The sequence below is a fragment of the Nyctereutes procyonoides genome, unplaced genomic scaffold (assembly GCF_905146905.1).
Source record: "Nyctereutes procyonoides isolate TBG_1078 unplaced genomic scaffold, NYPRO_anot_genome, whole genome shotgun sequence".
Classification (NCBI taxonomy): Eukaryota; Metazoa; Chordata; class Mammalia; order Carnivora; family Canidae; genus Nyctereutes; species Nyctereutes procyonoides.
In genome coordinates, this window is record NW_026575126.1 from 68,102,224 (window position 1) to 68,122,293 (window position 20,070).

General features: G+C 44.1%; 1 protein-coding gene across 3 annotated transcripts in view; it reads left to right on the forward strand.

The window, feature by feature from the left end:
- Nucleotides 1–15,198, forward strand: part of ZNF789 (zinc finger protein 789) — a 38,933-nt gene extending 23,735 nt beyond the window's left edge. The window contains exons 1-5 of one of the 3 annotated variants that reach the window (XM_055339545.1): nt 1,621–1,840; nt 4,437–4,509; nt 9,141–9,267; nt 11,825–11,935; nt 13,587–15,198. In XM_055339545.1, coding sequence (XP_055195520.1) covers nt 4,441–4,509; nt 9,141–9,267; nt 11,825–11,935; nt 13,587–14,596 — 1,317 coding nt within the window. In that variant the 5' untranslated portion in view covers nt 1,621–1,840; nt 4,437–4,440 and the 3' untranslated portion in view covers nt 14,597–15,198. Of the gene's footprint in view, nt 1–1,620; nt 1,841–4,436; nt 4,510–9,140; nt 9,268–9,678; nt 10,619–11,824; nt 11,936–13,586 lie in introns of those variants that run through there. The other 2 variants (XR_008666378.1, XM_055339546.1) reach the window with 2 other exon arrangements.
- The last annotated feature ends 4,872 nt before the right edge of the window (nt 15,199–20,070 follow it).

Below are 20,070 nucleotides of genomic sequence, written 5' to 3' on the forward strand. Positions count from 1 at the left end.
CATGGCCGTCCTCCTGGCACTCTGCTCACTCGTGGTGGATTCCTTTAGAGAATAGTAGATGATGTTGGCCAAATTGTATTCTTGGTAATTCTGCAGCACGTCAACATCAGTATCATCATAGGTACTCATGCTCTCAGCACTTGCAACGGTTTCTTTTTTTTTTTTTTAAGATTTATTTATTTATTTATCGATGAGAGAGAGAGAGAGAGAGAGAGAGAGAGAATGAGAGCGCGGCAGAGACACAGGCAGAGGGAGAAGCAGGCTCCATGGAGGGAGCCTGATGTGGGACTCGATCCCCGAACTCCAGGATCATGCCCTGGGTGGAAAGCAGAGCCTAACCACTGAGCCACCCAGGAGCCTTCTCAAAACATCTTATTGAATCATACTCACCCTTCTTGTGATGATGTGAGATGATAAGATGCCTATATGATGAGATGAAATGAGGTGAATAATATTCGCTTTGTGATACAGCCTTAGGCTACTATTGATCTTCTTAGGATATGTCAGAAGGAGGACCATCTGCTTCTGGACCGCGATGGACCGCGATTGACCTTGGGTAACTGAAACAGTTGAATGCAAAACGGAGGATAAGAGAGTATGAGTACTCAGAACAACCCTTAAGATTCATAGTACTAGTCTCCTTATTTTACATATATGGAAACTAACATACAGAGGAATTAGTTTGTCCCAGGTCAAACAAGTAGTACGGTGTTAGTAAAACAAACACCCCATCCCTCTTTCCCTCTGCGTCTCTCTGTTTCCAGTATTTGGGCCAATGGAAATCAAGACTTAAAGGGCGATTTCACACAAGGGTTGTTGGGTTTTTTTATCTGTTACTTTTTTTTCTTTGCTAAACATATGGAATCCTATCAAAGCTTAGTCTTCCTATTAATTACAACTAATTGCCACTGATGGGATCCTTGGGTGACTCAGCGGTTTAGCACCTGCCTTCAGCCCAGGGTGTGATCCTGGGGTTCCAGGATCGAGTCCCGCGTCCGGCTCCTTGCGTGGAGCCTGCTTCTCCCTCTGCCTGTGTCTCTGTCTCTCTCTCTCCCAGTGTCTCTCATGAATAAATAAAATCTTAAAAAAAAATTGCCACTGATAACTAGTCCTGTATTGCTTTAAGTAACATTCATGTAATTTCCGAATGACAGAATTTCAGATGAACACCTACTTTTCATATTTTATGTTAAATAACAGCTACGTATCATACTTCATTAGAGTCAACATCCTATGTTACTCGTCTGGTAGGGTTGTGTCCAGGGCTATCTCTCCAAAAAGTTGGTCACTCTCCACTACACTCACAAGAGGAGCTTTTAGAAATACCCAGGTGCACGAGGGCCCACCCCTAGAAATTCTGATTCACTGTGGAAGACGACGGTCTCAGCAGCAGAGATTTTTTAATGCCTTCAGCCGGCTCGTACGGGAGATTCCGGACTGCTCGAGAGAGCGGGAACTGGCGGGGGCGGGGCCTGGAGATCACGTGGCCCGGCCGGCGCCCTCGGAGGCCGTTGATTGGCCCCGAGCGGAGCGGCGGGTGCGTGAGACCGGTGGCGGTCGCTCTCCTAACCCGACCAGAGAGTTCCGAAGCCTCCGCGCTTCCTAGAAGGTACGCCGGCGGGGACGCTGGGCTCCTCGCGGGCGACTGAGGGCGGGCAAGTGCCGCGGGTTTCTTCCGCGTTCGCGCCCTCAGGTAGGGGGTCCGCGGAGGGGCGCCGACCGTGCCACCGGTCCCGCCTGGAACCTCGATAAGGGGAGCCCGGCCCCGATGGCCGCAGCAGGTGGACACTGAGGACTTCCTGGAGGAGGCGGCGCGCGGAGGGTCGGAGGCGCGGAGCAGGTGTGGAGAGAGAGGAGCTAGCGTGATGGGAGGGGTGGGTGGTCCCGCACGGCAGGTGTCCGGGGTCGGCCGACCCTCGGGCGGGAGCTCACAGGGCACTTACGGAGCGTCTTCCTGAGGATGTCAACTTGTGAATATTTTCCGTGGTGTCAGGTCCTCAGCATTTAAGGAAGGGCAAGTCCGATGAATGAATGAATGGCCGCTGAATACTGTGGTTTGGTTTGGCTTGGTTTGGTTATAGGGGAAAAGGAGATGTGATTGAACGTTTCAGGAGTTCACATTATTGGGAAAGTGGCGTTTTAGGTTCTGGCTTCCAAATGCACCAGGCTCACGGCAGACAGTATAGTTTAGGTCATGAAAGGGTTGAGGTCCCTTCTCCAATCCTGAAGCCATCAGTCAGGACAATTTTTTTTTTTTTTTTTTGGAGTACCTCCTTGCTTGAAGAGCATCTTCCAAATGTTTTTAAGAAACGTGAATGTTGCAGGACACTTTCTTAAAAATGCACTTACAGAAAGCAAGGTTTACTGTGGCAGACCGCGTGCTCGCACACACATACACACACACTAAATAGAAAGAAAAAGAAAGGAAAGAAAGAAAAAGAAAGGAAAGAAAGAAAAAGAAAAAAAAAGAAAAGAAAAGAAAAGAAAAGAAAAAAAAAAAGAAAGAAAGAAGTCACCTGTATCCCATCACTTGCGAACGCCGGGAGACTAACAATATTGATTCTACGATGTTAAGGAAAAACCAAGGTGCAGACCACATTTCGATCCACCACCTGTAACTGTGAAACCAAAACTCGAACTTTCGCAATTTCCCCAAAGTGCTGACTCTCCTTCCACTTAAGCTGTCTTCTGGTCATGGTGACCTTGTAGCTTCCCAGCCGGTAGCTAGAATCAAGGAAACTTGTGCAATGCTCCTATTCTAAAAGGGTTGTAAGTTTCTATTAAGCAGTCACAACAGAAAACAAGGTACTTCCTCATTTCGTGTGTAGGGACGGAGAAATAATTTTCTTTCCTTGTTCTTAGCTGAGACCTCAGCACTGGCAGGAAAAGATTAAGAGAAAAACAAATTTATTAACATGGATACATGGGAAATATCCATGGAAAAATGAGTAACTCCTGGAGTGGCTTAGAATTCAGACCTAAATACCCCCCCCTTTTTTTTTTAAGATTTCATTTATTTAAAAAAAAGATTTCATTTATTTATTTATGAGAGACACAAAGAAAGAGGCAGAGACACAGGACAGAGGGCAAAGTCCTGCCTAATGCCCTGAACTGAAGGCAGATGCTCAACCACCGAGCCACCCAGGCATCCTCCTAAATACTCTCTTAATAGGGAAAGAGGAGAGAGGATGTAGGCCTCTTGGAGGAGAGTAAATGATTTTTAGGAAAGATGAGTGGGTCCTTAGAGGAGCATACTGGAGGTCTGACTGTTTATGACAGTTTGTCTGAGTGTCGATGTGTCATCTCGTCTCGTCTCCTATGACAGAAGTCTGTCTTCCCTGGGAGGGGAATTTAAGACAGCTGAGTTTCTTCTGAGGGATCTGTCTTTAAGCAGATAAGGGGAGTTCAGAGAAAGCCTTTCTTTGTGTTTGTTTGCCACTTTTCAAGTGCCTACAGCACAAAATAATCATGGGTAGCATATTCTGCTACCCCTCACACACTTTATGAACTGAGCAGTGGCAGCTGATGGCTCAGTCTCTTTATACATATGGTTTTGAAGTCTCCTTGTTTGCTGTTTGTTTCTCATTCCATGAATATTCATATCAAGTAAATCTCTCTGAATACTCTTTGACAATGGTTGCTTCTTTGTATGTAACATGTAGCCAGAACTCTCTCACTGCCCTAAAGTCGTTTTTATACTCTCTGAGCTGATCCTGTAGGATGAAGAAATACATGAACGCCTCCCTATGGAACTCCCCCCAAAATGAGAGCAAACGAAGGCTCTTCATTCAGATCCTGCCATAGCAAGGGATTGAGCCACCATCACCTGTTTGGCCGAGACTCAAAGGCAGGTGGGGGGAAGCTTCATGGTGGGAAAAAAAGGAAAGCTCGGATGTGTCCAGTTTGGAGGTTGTTGACTTGGGAAAGCTGGGGGCAGGTTAAAGAAGTAGAAGTGGGACATCCTGTGTGGTTGCGTAGGGGAATGTATTAGGCTTTCTCTGTTGGTCCTAGATTGTAGGAAGGAAGTCAGAATTTTAAGATAAGCTGGCAGTTACTGATCCAATCTCGATGTGGGGCTGATTGCTGCCTTTGTTGTGGTTTGGGTTCTGGGCGGGTTGCTGCAGATTGTGGGTCAGAGTTCTGTTTTTATCTATGGTCTTGTCTCTTTGGGTATTTAGTCTTTCAATAGGGTGCTATAGAATGTATTCCAGGGAGCAGGGGAGGGCAGGGCCCTGGAATAAAGCTTTAGAAATTAAGCTAACTTCAGAAATTCCTGAAAAGACTGTTCTAGCAGCTCCTTTTGCTTTATCACCTATTTCAGCACCAAACGTGGTGACTGTGACCAGCTTAGAATTTTCTGTCCCAGGGCTGCCTGGTGAGAGAGCTTTAAACTGGAACTAGCCTTACTCGTTATCTTTTTTTCTCTTTCGGTTCAGCCTGATGGCAGTGATCCTGCCCCACCTCGGAGACCAGGACTTGGAAGGTGTATTCCTGGCAGCTGGATGGAAGGTGAGCTAGTCTTCTCCTTGTCTTCCTCAGGACAGTCCCTGCGGCCAAGCAGTGGCTTGGACTCCTTTGTTAAGGTCGAGCCATCTTTATTAATTTGGGGATTCTTCCTTCTTGGAAGGTGTGATGTAAAGAGCTTGAACTCTGGGGTCAGACAGGTTCAAATCCCGGCTTTGTTTTATTTTATTTTTAAAAGATTTTATTTATTTATTCATGAGAGACACAGAGAGAGAAAGGCGGAGACACAGACAGAGGGAGAAGGAGGCTCCATGCAGGGAGCCTGACGCGGGACTCAATCCCGGGTCTCCAGGATCACACCTCAGGCCGAAGGTGGTACTAAACCGTTGAGCCATCGGGGCTGCCCCTGGCTTTGTTTTAGACATGTTACCTTCAGCCAGTTACATAAACTCCTTGGGCCTCAGTTTACTTATCTGTAAATGGGATAGTACCACTTATCACAAAGACCTGTGAGTATTAAGTAAGACACTTCCGGGTGGCCCAGCGGTTTAGTGCCTGCCTTTGGCCCAGGGCGTGATCCTGGAGTCCTGGGATCGAATCCCACATCGGGCTTCCTGCATGGGGCCTGCTTCCCCCTCTGCTTCTCTCTCTCTCTTTCTGTGTCTCATGAATATATAAATAAAAATCTTTAAAAAAAAAAAGGCATTTCCTAAAATCAGTGGATAATACTTTGCATACTATCTAGTTATATTTTAAGCACTCTGCAAGTTTTAGATACTGTTACCATAGTTCTGTCAGTGTTACTGTGTTACCAGATACTATACTTTATGCTGGGAGGTAAACTCTACCTGAAGGAGTTTACAGGTTTTGTTTTTTTGAAAAGTAGATCTGTAAACATATTCTTGCAATACAGAGACGGTTTCTGATTTGCTGGTATTGAAGGGTCCAATGGAAGATTAGTTATTGAATTTGTAACATTATGGAGGATGATTATAAAAAGTTGAGTTTAAAAATAAGGAGACAAGTTAGGAAGCCATCATAACAGTTTTGAAAGAAAGGTCAACAGGAGGGAAGGAATTGGAGTTATTGCAGTTTGGCCGTAGTGCTCCAGGGTGTCTGCATTTTCTGAGGAGTCCCAAAGCTCTGGCTGCTTGCCCACCTTCTGGCTTCATCTCCAGCGTGCCTTGATGGCCAGAAAGTCTACAGTGCTCTTCCGTTCCTCTATTCTCACCTCTTCTCTGTGTACAGAGGCAAACTCACATATTCGGATTTTGAGACGGAATGAAAAACTCTTCTCTGTGAAAACCTCCCTGACTTCCTATAGGAACTGTATTACTCTTCCCTGTGATCCGAGGAGGCGGGAGTAGGGGTGCTGTGGAGCATGTGCAGAGGTGTGAAGAGGCATAAACCAGATGGTGCCTTATGGAGTGACTGGAAGTGAGAGTAGTCTTCTCCCGGGACCTGGTCCAGTAAGGGAAGGAGAGAGACAGAAACCAGAGGGGAAGGCAAGCACAGGAATGTCTTTTTAAAGGTAAGAGAGGTCTTGGGATTTTTGCTGATAAAGGGGAAGGAGTTAGAGGAGAAGTGAGTGTTTAGGAAAAACTCTCCTGTGTTTCTCTGGTTTCTACCTTCATGTTACATTTCACTTTGGATACCAGACGTGTTGGGGTTTGTCCCACACATCAGGCAATTCTGTGAAACCACCGGGGGTGGGGGGGTGCTGCAATTTCACTGAGTTTTGACACTCTCTATCTAAAGTTAGCATCAGACCCCACAGGGTAAGGGCCCAGTCTGACAAGACTGCCCCTCCTCCACTTCTGATGCCAGCTAATTGCAAGTCCAGGTTGTCACCTGTGCCTTGGCTGGCTGTATATTTAGAGATTACCATGAACCCCTCCTTCGATTAATTTACTAGAGTGGCTCACAGAACTCAGGAATACAGTTTACTTACTGGATTACTGGTTTATTATAAAACGCTATACCTGGGAACAGCCAGACAGAAGAGGGTCACAGAGCTTCCATATTCTGAGTGTGCCATACTCCCAGCACTCCACAGCCTCACCAACTCCAAAGCTGTCTGAACCCCATCCTTTTGGGTGTTTATAGAAGCTCATTGCATGGGCTTGATTGAGTAAATAATTGACCTTTGATGACTGATTCGACCTCCAGCCCCCTCACCCTCCTCTGAATTGGGGGTGTTCAAATCCCCTAATCACAGGGTTGGTTCTCTTGGCAGCCAGCCTGCCATCCTTGGGGCCTTTCCAGAGATCACCTCATTAACATAATCTCAGGTGTGGTGAAAGCAATTTGTTTTGAGTAAGGAGACACTTTTACCTTCATGACTCAAGCTATTTCAGAAACCAAGGACAAAAGACCAGATATGAAGAGATGCTCCTGCTCTTATCCCTTTAGCCCTTATGAATTCCAAGGGTTTTATGAGCTCTGTGCCAGAAATCAGGATGAAGATTGAATATGTATTTCTTTTTTAAAAAAGGGTTTTATTTATTTATTAGCACACGTGAGAGTGGAGAGGAAGGGCAGAGGGAGAGGAAGAGGGTGAAAAGCAGACTTCTCACTCAGTGGAGAGCCTGACTCAGGGAGTCATCGTCTAGCTGAAGGCAAACACCTAGCCACTCAGGTGCCCCTAAATATATACTTCTTATTATAAAATCACAGTATCACAGGGGAAAGACAGTAAAGTTCTAGACAAGGAAGAGTCCTCATCATTGGGTTAAGACCCTGGGGGAGACACAAGGGAATGGAAGCAGAGACAGAGAGGGAGGGATTGGTAGGAGGACAGCTTCTTTCGTAGAGAGGGAAAAGAGAAAGGGATGAGTGAGAACATAGGTAATGCCTGGCGGGGATGGCAGGGGAGGAATTAGGGAGCATGTGTCCTGTGGGTTCTTTCCTGGGACATAACTGGCAATGCCTTCTGGAAGGGAGTGGTGGGCTGAGCCATGTGTCCTCCTAGCCCCCTCTGAGTACCTCCCATTGCATTGTTACCTTGTTGACTTCTCCATCTTTCCTCCTGGATGGTTCACTCCCTAAGCAGGGACCAGAGCTGCTATAGAATCACACAGATTGTGCATGTAGCAACTCGAGGGGACCCCATTCACACAGCTGTGATGTGAACGGTATTCTGTAGGGTTGAGCCTCACACAGCCTGAATAGCTGTATCCTGTGGCCTCAGCAGGAGCTGGAACCTTTCTTGGAAACTAGCAACTTACTGGTGCCCAATAAATGTTCCTTCAAAGAATGAGGGTGGCAAACGTGTAGAAGACCCTGGGGAGGAAGAGGAGGGCGAGAGTTTGGGGCAACATTAAAGGCTATGAAACTGAGTGTATAGAGATAACTCTGTGGGAGATTAAGCCATTTTTAAAAAGATTTTATTTATTTATTTATTTGTTTATTTATTTATTTATTTACTTATTTATTTATTTATTTATGAGAGACACAGAGAGAGACAGAGACATAGGCAGAGGAAGAAGCAGGTTCTTTGCAGGGAGCCCAATGTGGGACTCAGTCCCCGGACCCAAGGATCACACTCTGAGCCAAAGGCAGATGCTCAACTGCTGAGCCACCCAGGCATCCCAGATTAAGCCATTTTATTCCCCGGTGCTTGCTAACCTTCCATAGAGCATCAGAGAATGTCAGCTGAGGTGTGCAGGGCAGCTCTGGTAAAAGGAGGGATATTTGGAATGGTGGTGGAAGGGAGCTTGAACCCATAGCCCTGGAAGTCAGGCTTGGTAGGGAGGAAAGAGGGGCCATGATTGCCCTTAACCTGCACAGAGAGCCCCCATGCTATACAGTTTCTCCTAAGGGAAGGGAGCATAGTGGGTAGACACTAGGCCTCTGCTCCAAGGGCTGCAGTAGTGTGAGGCACCTTCTATTCTTGGCCCACAGGATTTGAACACAGTTGCAAATGGAAACTTCTACCTTATATATTGTACTAAACAGAGCATACCTCTGATGTATGCTCCACCCTTCCCTACTTTGGTTTGTGCCCTTTGAGGCTGACCTTTGTATGCCATCAATCGGTTGTCTTGCCCTCTGGCTTCCAGTTGGTTCTTGACAATGGGTCGAAGGGGTCAGGGAACCAGAAACCTGGAGGAAAGTGGTGTCAGGTTTTATTCCCAGGGCATCCCTGCTGTGGGATGACAGTGGCTGCAAAGCCCCAGTCTTGCTTCCTCATCAGACCCAGCCCCACACATGCTTCAGCATGCCTTGTTGGTTTCCACGAAGCCCCCTTCTTTGAATAGTCTGCATGCTACCCCATCTTCAGTGACCTCATTTGAATGTGCCATCTCTTTTCGAAGGGAACCAGGGCAGAAATATATTGTTAAAGGTGATATTTTATAAGAGCAGGGTCAGCAAGCTGACCTGGACCTGGTAGTCAGATTTTACTGGAACACAGCCATGCCCATTCACTTTCCTATTGTTCCTGGCTGCTTCTGTGCGACCTCCACAGAGTTGAATAATTGTAGCAGAGACCAAATCTCCTGGAAAGCCTAAAATACCATCTGGCTCTCTACAGAAAAAGTTTGTCTACCCTGTGGTACAGAAGGAAGAATGAGCTTGGCTGAGTCCCTTTACCTCTTCAGACCTCACCCACAGAATAATAATGATAGCTCACAAAGTTATCATAAGAACCGAGCTTGTAATCAGTCTGTTTTCAGGAGTTGTTGTCCTTTGATGACGTGGCCATGTACTTCACCAGAGAAGAATGGAAGAGACTTGACTGGGCCCAGAAAGACCTCTACAGAGATGTGATGCTGGAGAACTACAGAAACATGATCTTGTTGGGTAATGACTCAGCTTGAAGATTTGGCTTTGAGTGTCTATACAAGTCCTCAGTCCCTTATTTGCAATTCCAACATCAGAGAAACTCCAAAAACTAGTTTTTTCATAATTTATTTGGCTGCAAGGCCCAACCTAAAGTCATCAGGTGGTAAAACCTGATCTTTTCCTATGGAAAGTTATGTATCATCCTGATCTTTCTCACCTGGTCTTTGTATCTGTCTGTTTAGCATCAGAAATACCAGTGTGTTTAAGGGTACAGCTCCTACCCCTGTTGGAGGTGGTATGTAATAGAAACTATACACACTAAGTGTACATTTTCCAAAATCTGGGAAAATTCTGAATCTTGAAACACATCTGGCCTCAAGATTTTCAAATAAGGAATTGTGGACAATGAATAGTTTCCTTTTATTTTAGAGGTCAGAGATGTTTAATCCACCCCCCACCCCAATCTGCATCCTCCACATCTATAAGACCTGTAGCAGCTGAAAAGATTATGACTGATTTGGATTCCAAAGGTTAGCTTTTTTTTTTTCTTTTGAAAAGTCTTTTTCTGTCTTCTCTCTGGAAATGGGTTCATTCCTTGTTGGCAGCCTCACCAGGTGTCCAGGAAATGATTCTTAACTGACTACATTTCTGAACCTTCTCTGTTTCTCTACTCTGGGGAGCCTGCCTTTGTCTTATTCCAATGCAGTCCCCTCCTGTGGGCATTTCCTTAACAAATAGCTTGCTTTTTGGGGCCACAGCTTTGACCCCCACACTGACATTCTTGCCACAGTCTTTTTTTTTTTTTAATTTTTTATTTGTTTATTCATAGAGACACAGAGAGAGTGAGAGAGAGGCAGAGACACAGGCAGAGGGAGAAGCAGGCTCGATGCAGGGAGCCCGATATGGCACTCGATCCAGGGTCTCCAGGATCACGCCCTAGGCTGCGCTAAACTGCTGTGCCACCGGGGCTGCCCTCTTGCCACAGTCTTGACTACCACTTGTGGGATTGTCCACCCACCTCTGGAGTTTTTTATGTCTATTTTCCTTGTAAAAGATGACAAGAGCAGACTTGAATACATAGAAGGTACATGGGACAGGGAGGGGAGAATATTTGAGGATAATGCTGTTTATATTTTGGAAGAATTATTTCCAGTTTTTCTCCCCCATGCTTTAAAAAAAATGTAGCTGAACATATTCATTGTATAATTCTATAATTCGTTTAAATCTTAACATTTACAGTATCAGCATTTTCCCTATGCTAGTAAAAGCCTCCATAAATATAGGAAATGAGCATAATGTAATTCTGTTGTATGATCTATGATGTTTAATCATTTTTCCATTTGGGGATATTTAGTTTGGCTTTTTTGTTGTTGTTGGCTTGCTTCTGCATTCATCATTTTCTATATTATAATGTTAGAATGGATGTTTCTTTTTTTTTAATTTTTTAAATTTATTTATGATAGTCACACACACACAGAGAGAGAGAGAGAGAGAGGCAGAGACATAGGCAGAGGGAAAAGCAGGCTCCATGTACTGGGAGCCTGACGTGGGATTCGATCCCAGGTCTCCAGGATCGTGCCCTGGACCAAAGGCAGGCGCCAAACTGCTGCGCCACCCAGGGATCCCCCTAGAATGGATGTTTCTGACCATAAATCCTTATATGAATTCCTGACTCTTCTCGAATATACAAAATTTTGGTGTTAAAGGGTACAGGCACTTTTAAGTCTCTTTGTATTACCGAATGACTTTTCAATAACAGAGTAGGAAATAAAAATCCTCTGTAGGCCCACTGCCCAGAAATTACCCCTGTTAACATTTTGGTTTACTTTTTCATATATATATATATATATATATATAGTTATATATAGTTATGTACATATATACACACGTATAGTTTTTAAAAACAAAATTTGGATCGTACTCACCTGAGTTTTGCATTCTGCTTTTTTTTTTTAATTTTTATTTATTTATGATAGTCACAGAGAGAGAGAGAGAGAGAGAGGCAGAGACATAGGCAGAGGGAGAAGCAGGCTCCATGCACCAGGAGCCCGATGTCGGATTCGATCCCGGGTCTCCAGGATCGTGCCCTGGGCCAAAGGCAGGCGCCAAACCGCTGCACCACCCAGGGATCCCTGCATTCTGCTTTAAAACATATAGGGAACATTTTCCTATTTTAATATTCTTGAATACATGGATTTCTAATATCTGCCTAATACTTTTGCCTTCACTACATTAACATGCTATGCTGTAGACATTGCTCCGTTGATGTTTACTTTAATTCCAGCAATGCATTGATACAACTCTGCTGAACATCCTGGATTAATCTTTGTCATAATTGTTCCATAGGCTGTATCTCTAAGAGTGAAATGACCACATCTAGAGGTGTGAATGTTGTTGAGGCTTTCAGTAAAGATTGTCAGATTTTCAGAAAGACTGTGCTGAATTCTCTTGTCACCAGCCCTTTTGATTATTGTCCTTATCTGTTTGCCACTGTAGACCCAAGGGAGTTAAGCTGAGCTCTAGGACATCTCTCCATAACTCACTAACCACATCCCGTTTACTTCTCCATGAGTAGGATTTCAGTTTCCCAAACCTGAGGTGATCTGCCTGCTGGAGCAATGGGAAGAACCATGGATCCTGGATCTTCCAAGAGCTGGGACTAGGAAGGCTACCAGTACTTGTCCAGGTGGGTGAGGAAAGGACCCAGTCGAGTGGAAATCCTGAAGAGGCAGGAAATAAAGCCCATTGTGTGCCCCAGACACTGAGCCAGGTGTTTGGCATATATCCTCCCATTTGTTCATCCCTGCTGCCTTCTGAAGGTAGTACGTGTGACCATTAGCTCCATTTTCCAGATGAAGAAACTAAAAGAATCAGGGGCATCTGGCTGGTTCAGTTGGTAAAGTATGTGAATCTTAATTTCAGCGTCATGGGTTTGAGCCCCATGTTGGATGTAGAGATTACTAAAAATAAATAAGTATACTTTGAAAAGATTCAGGTATCTGTCACCAGTACATTGGTAGTTGGGATTTGATTTCAAGTCTGCAAAGCTTATCCTCATTCTTTTACAGTAGAGTGCTTCTCTGAAGCAGCAGGTCTGACAGCTCTTTTTTTTTTTTTTAAGATTTATTTATTTATTCATGAGAAACAGAGAGAGAGAGAGAGAGAGAGAGAGAGGCAGAGACACAGGCAGAGGGAGAAGCAGGCTCCATGCAGGGAACCCGACGTGGGACTTGATCCCGGGTCTCCAGGATCAGGCCCTAGGCTGAAGGCGGTGCTAAACCGCTGAGCCACTGGGGCTGCCCAGGTCTGACAGCTCTTATGCCAAATTAGATATTCCTTATTCTACCCTCATTACTTATCCTTCCTGTTTTCTCTTGTTCCATTGCTTTCATTTTGGTTTTCATATTCCCATGAGGTTTCTTGATCTACTTTTTCCTACTTACTGTGTCCTGATTGCTGCTTCTACCTTTTTCCATATCCTTCTGCTCCATATTTTCTCACCCTCTACTCTATTGTCATTTTGGGCTGGTTAATTCTTTGTGGTGGGGAGCTGTCCTGTGTAAATGTAGGACATTTAGCCGTATCATTGTCCTCTACCCATTAGATTTGAGTAGCACCACCCCAGTTGTGACAACCAATGTCTGTCTCCAGACATTGTCAATATCCCTCATGAGACAAAATCACCCCTTGTTGAGAACTATTGCTGTGGTCCATTGGCTTTTGTATCTACTTTCCTCTGGTTCCTTTTTTATTCTATCTTACACTCCCCATTTTTAAAAAAATATTTTACTTATTTATTTATGAGAGACACAGGGAGACGGCAGAGACATAGGCAGAGAGAGAAGCAGGCTCCTCAAGGGGAGCCTGATGTGGAACTCGATCCCAGGACTCTGAGATCACGCCCTGAGCCAAAGGCAGACGCTCAACCACTGAGCCACCCAGGCATCCCATTACATTTTCCATTTTTAAGGAGTTGTTTCTCCCAGAATTATTGAAAACATGCTTGTCTAGAGAGTATAAGATGCTACCTCTCCTACATTTATGTGACCCTACTGAATACCCAGAGTAAGTTAGCTTTCCATTAGTGGTGATGAGGTTGTTCAGTTCTCACTTCTCTGGCACACACTTGTGCATTTTTCTGTTGGTTAGTTGATGTCCAGAACTCTTTCTGCTATTGAAGCCAGGAGTCCTATGAAAAATCAGAATGTAGTGGGATGATATAACTAACCAAGCACTTCTTAGCTTCATTCAAGTATCTTAGAGTACATATAGTTGGCTTCTTTTTTTCCCTTCTGCAGAGGACAGGTCATTTTTCTGTTTTCTTCTTATTTGATTAGGTTCTGAAGCTAGATGCAAGATGAAAAAGCCAACTCCAAAGCAGAAAATTTCAGAAGATGTAGAGTCCTGTAAGACATCAGTAAAGCAGAAAATGGCCAAGAGACTTGGAGAAAAGTTACATAAATGTAATGAGTTGGTGGACATTTACAGACTCACATTCCCTACTATTGGTGATGAATGTCACAAGGACTTCCTTCAAAACCTCCACCTTATTCAAATTCAGAATGCTCAAACAAGGAAGAAGCAGGGCAAATGTGAGGAAAATGGAAAACCTTTCAATCACAGATCATTCCTTTTGCAGCATAAGCAAATTCTTACAAATGCAAAATCTTATGAGTGCAGTGAATGTGATAGAGTCTTCAGGCGTCAGGCTAATTTTGTTCGACATCAAAGAGTTCACACATCAGAGGATCCCTTTGAATGTGACATATGTGGGCAAGCCTTCAAACAGAAGTCTACTCTTATTGTCCATAAACAGTGTCACCCTCAAAAAAAGCCATATAAGTGTCATGACTGTGGAAAATTTTTCCGCCAGATGGCATATCTTATTGAACATAAGAGGATCCATACCAAAGAAAAACCCTATAAATGTAGTGAGTGCAAAAAAACATTTAGTCAGAATTCAACCCTTATTCGACATCAGTTAATCCACAGTGGACAAAAACCCCATAAGTGTCTTGAATGTGGAAAAGCTTTTGGTCGGCATTCGACCCTTTTGAGCCATCAACAGATTCATACTAAACAGAACACTCACAAATGCAGTGAATGTGGACAGTCCTTTAGCCGAAGTGTAGATCTCATTCAGCATCAAAGAACCCATACCAAGGAGGAATTCTTTGAATGTAGAGAATGTGGAAAAACTTTTAGTTTTAAGGCAAATCTTCATCGTCATGAGGTCATTCATACCGGAGAAAGACCCTATAGATGTGACAAATGCGGAAAATCTTTCATCTGGCGCACAAGCTTTATTAAGCATCAGGGTACTCACAGACAACAGATACCCATGTGATACTAACTGGAAAAAGACCATTTTGGGGATCCATGGGTGGCTCGGTGGTTTAGTGCCTGCCTTCGGCCCAGGGTGTGACCCTGGAGTCCTGGGATCAAGTCCCATGTCAGGCTCCCTGCGTGGAGCCTGCTTCTCCCTCTGCCTGTGTCTCTGCTTCTCTCTCTCTCTCTCTCTCTCTCTCTCTCTGTCTCTCATGAAGAAATGAATAAAATCTTAAAAAAAAAAAAGACCATTTAAGGACCAGACCTTACCACTCTTGTAATTATGTGTAACTTCATTGTTTTATGAAAATTATTAAACAGGAATTGAAATGGTTTTGCTGTGGAGACCTTCTTTTTGTGGCTAACCTGGCTGTAGACAAGAATTAATAGAATGTAATAAGCAGTTGTCTGGCCTCCCTTGACCTCCTCATACTTTCATGACCCCAAGCTAAGGTGGAAGGGAGGCATAAAAACCTTGTGGTTCCCTAGGTTGGAGACAATTTGATGCATTATGAACGATGTGGGAGTGCTTTTCTTACCTCTCATAAAACTGGGGGAGAAATGTTTTTAAGTAAAAGAATGGTGTAAAAAAATGCTTTTCTTGGTTTTATATAGAAAAATTAGCGGATTCTACATTGACTTTTTAAAAAAATATTTATTCATTCATTCATTCATTCATTCATTCATTCATTCATTCATTCATTCATGAGAGACAGAGAAGAGAGAGAGAGGCAGAGGGAGAAGCAGGCTCCATGCAGGGAGCCCGACATGGGACTCGATCTCGGGTCTCTAGGATCAGGCCCTGGGCTGAAGGCAGCGCTAAACCGCTGAGCCACCCGGACTGCCCTACACTGACTTTTTAAAAATAAAATAAGGGCTACTCACCAGTAACTAGTGAGATATTAAGAATTACCAAAATGTGGGTGCTTGGCTGAGGAGTGTGAGTTCAAGCCCCACATTGGGAATGGAGCCCATTTTCTTAAAAATTACTAAAATTTATCTATAGATTAGTGTGCTACTAGATTCCGTCAGTTGTTAATAGCAGGTGCTGTTGGGTCCCCTGCCCTCTGCTTACCCCGTTGGGCTGCATCTGACTTGCACTGTGTGTTTCTTGGTCTGCAGGCTTTTTCTAAAACCACAAAAGGCCACTGCTCTGTAGGGTAACTAGCACATCTTGGGAGCAGGCCTCAACTAATGCCTGATGGGAATTTCACAAATATGACCCTCTCTCTCCCCTTGGGTGAAATATCTCTAAAGCATGTGCTTTACCCTTGTTTTCAGTTTTGCCATGGGATTATGCATTTGTTCATCTTGCAGCTGCTTTCTTAGTGGTTTTCTGTGCTGTGTCTCCTATATTTCCCTGCCAGTGTTTCAAGAGAGCTTGTGCTCAAGTGTCAACTATAGTCCTTGAGGAGCATTAACTCTTTTGTTTCCAGTTATTCCAAGCATATTCTTACATCCAGGTTACATAGGTTGAGCTGACCACATGACTTCCCTTCAGCTCACCAATAGAAGAAACCCACTCGAAATTCTAATATCCTAAACATCATCTTAGGTCTGCATCATATATTGCTATTAGACACTCTCCTATAAATTCCCTTCTAGATTCTTCTGGATTTTATTTTCTTGCTCCTACCAATTCCATGGTTTCTTACCCAACATATAAAAACAAAGATCTATTGAGGAAAAGAAGTGACATCTCAGAAAATTAAGAAATCTCGAGCCTTACAGTTGGAAAATAGTAAGTAATAGATTGTACATTGGGTTTATTTTTTTTTAATTTTTATTTATTTATGATAGTCACACAGAGAGAGAGAGAGAGAGGCAGAGACATAGGCAGAGGGAGAAGCAGGCTCCATGCACCGGGAGCCCGATGTGGGATTCGATCCCGGGTCTCCAGGATCGCGCCCTGGGCCAAAGGCAGGCGCCAAACCGCTGCGCCACGCAGGGATCCCTACATTGGGTTTAAAAAGCAGTAGTTTTGTACTGGTTGGTATGAATTGGCTAGAAGAACCTTAACAAGTTGAGACTTCTGAGTGAGGAGGAAACAACGTAGGAAGAAGGGGACCTATGAAAAGTTTCCCTCCACTCCCTAATAAAGCAATAAATAAATAGAAGTGCCTGGCTGGTTCAGTTAGTGAAGCATGTGACTTGATCTTGGGGTTGTAAGTTTGAACCCCATGTTGGGTTTAAAATCTTTAGAAAAAAAATACATAACATACATTTTAAAAATGGTAGTTTGGTTTTCTGATGGCAGCTCTCCTGTTGTAAGGATGAGAACTGATTTAGAAATCAGCAATCTGGTCTGGGGAGACCCAGTTACAGGCATACACTTAGTTATAGAGAACTAAAGGCATGCCCTAAAGGCTATTGGGCGGTGGCCAACAGCTAAGCTGTTGGCAAATGGGCGTTGGACAATTAAAAATAATCAAAGAGTAAAAAATAATTAATAATCAAAGTGGGGAGCCCAATCATGATAAGCCTTTTGCCCACCAGAATAATCCAGGGTGGGTTCTGGAGGTAACAGATGCTCTAGGCGAAACCACTTGGAGTGGCAATATGGATGTGTGAGCATCCACAATGAGTGGCCATGGAGGCTCCCAAGGCATGTTGTGTCATGTGATCCCACACTCCATTGTGACCCTTGCTGGGGCACCAGTGGTTGCCTAAGACTGTTCAGAATCTTGCCAGGTTAACACAATGGGAAATGGACTCACCTGCTCAGCCTGGCCCACCCCACTGTGTGTGTCTAGTAGATAGCTCTGCCCCATGTCCCTTAAAGGAACTTCAGATGCCTCATGACTCTCTGGTCCCTCACTCTCTGGTGGGATTAGTGAGAGGGCCCAGACATGTGCTGCTTTGGTTCCCACCCCGGATCTCAGGAACTTCCCTTATAACATTATGCCACCACCCTAAAGACCTCTGAGTCTCGAGCAGGGCACAGGACCTTCCAGAATAGAACTTGGAAATACTTAAAATGAAGATATGCTTAGACAATAGATTTAAATGACCGTATCACTCATTCTCTCTCCTAGCTCCAGTCAGGTCTTCTAACAAAAATCTAAATTTACCATTCTGTAGAACAGGACGCTGTGCTAGATGCTCTGGGAGAAAGTGAGGAGTGGAAAGATTGTTTCTCTCTGTAATGGACTGAATCATGTCTCCCAAATTCAGACGCTGAAGTCCTAACACCTGGTGTGACCGTATTTGGAAACAGAGCCTTTAAGGAGGTAACTGAGGTTAAATGAGGTTGTGTGGACACCAGTGCTAAGACTGGTGTCCTTTGAAGAAGAAGATTCTAGAGATCTCTCTATCCACTGCACAGGAAGGGAAATCCACAGACACCAACCCTGACGGCACTTTGATCTTGGACATCCAGCCTCCGGAACTGTGAGAAAATAAATGTTTTTTTTTTTTTTTTAATTTGTGAGAGATACGAGAGAGAGAGAGAATGAGATGAGAGATAGGCAGAGACACAGGCAGAGGGAGAAGCAGGTTTCCTGCATGGAGCCCGATGTGGGACTCGATCCCAGAACTCTGGGATCATACCCTGAGCTGAAGGCAGATGCTCAACCACTGAGCTACCCAGGCATCCCAATACATGTGTTATTTAAGCCACCTGATTGGTGGCCTTTTGTTTGGCATCAGAGCTAACATACTCACCCCTTATAGTCTAGGGATGAGACATAGCGTGCATTTACACATTAACTTAGTGGATATAGTAGTTTGCATGATAAATGATAAAGCCCACAGATCATGTTAGCTCAGTAAAGGGAATATTTTGTGGTAGGATAACTGAGAAGTGACATTTTAAAATTGTTTTACAAGAGTGGACTTTCCTGTTGTTAATTTGGTGTGTTAGGGCCTGGGGAAAGGGAGCTGAGTTTAAAAACAAAGGAAGCAACTTGACCAAAGGCATCTATGTGGAAAATTCAAGTAGTACGTGGGCAACAATGTGTAGAGATGGTGGGAGAGGAGGGAAAGAATGGAGGAAAAGCTAGAAGTGCAAAGAGGAAGCCCATTCTAAGTTTGCAGTGTTCTTCCAGTAAAAAGCACACAGATCAAAACCTGTACCATGTTATCACTACAACTCTATCACTAGTTCTGTGACCCCAGACAAGTAATCTTGATGAACTTAGGGAGAACACTAGGGTCATAAGCTCATGGCCCGCTTAAACACATCTCCTCTCAGCCCAGTGCTAGATACGAAATTTCATTGAAATCCACGGCATTCTCCACATGACACCCAGAAGCCTGAAGGCACCCAGACCAGCCCTCTCACCATCCCTCCTGCAGGTTTCAATGACAGTCCAAGGAGAAGGCATGTACTACTATCCCACCACATCCAGGATCAAGGAAGTGAGTTCTAGAAGGCAAATACTTTAGTTTTGGTTTTTGCACATTTAGGGAAAAAAAAATTAAGATGAGGTAAGGTGACAAAAGCTAGAATAGAACACTCAGAATGTAATTTGGTACTCGCTTTGGGGAAAAGAAACTGTAAAGTATATTAGCTCACACATCAATCAAGGAATTCTACTTCTGGGAATCTAGCCTTAGATTTTTTTTTTTTCTAAAGATTTTATTATTTGAGAGAGAGCACAAGCAGGGGGAGTGGCAGAGGGAGAGGGAGCAGACTCCCTGCTGAACAAGGAGCCCGACACAGGTGTGGGGCTTGATCCCAGACTCTGGGACCATGACCCAAGCTGAAGGCAGATGCTCAACTGACAGCCACCCAGGTGTCCCTAGCCTTAGAGTCTCAAGAACAATCCAAATCGCATTAGAATTACACTGGCATTCACTACAGCACTGCTTGCAACAATAAGGGGTAATGCCTGAAATGTACAATAAAAGAAGAATGGCTCGATCATTATGTCCACTTGATGTAAAATGATGCATCTGTTAAGCGTAAAGATTATAACAACCATGTAAAAATCCTTAAGACATAATATTAAAAAGATGTAAAATATAAACACTATGATTATCATTATATGAGAAGTATGCAGAGAAAAAAATCTGAAGGAACTATGACAACGCCAGTAACAGGTGATCAGGGTTGTAGGATTCTGGGTAATTTCTTTTCCTGTTGTTTTCCCAAATATCCAATAATGCCTATATTCCCTTAATTATTTTTTTTAAATATTTTATTTTAAAGAGAGACATGAGAGACACAGAGAGAGGCAGAGACACAGGCAGAGGGAGAAGCAGGTTCCATGCAGGGAGCCCAACATGGGACTCAATCCTGGGTCTCTAGGATCACGCCCTGGACCGAAGGCGGCACTAAACTGCTGAGCCACCCGGGCTGCCCATATTTCCTTAATTAAAAACAAAAACAAAACCCAAACAGGTTCATAAGAACTCCATACAATACAGGTTCGTGTGTAGAAGTGGAAAGATAAGACAGGTTCAGGCTTTGTGGCATGCCTAACTTCATCCAACAGGGGAAATAAAGCCAACCCCATAGCCTTCCCTCACTAGTCACACAGGTAGAAAGAC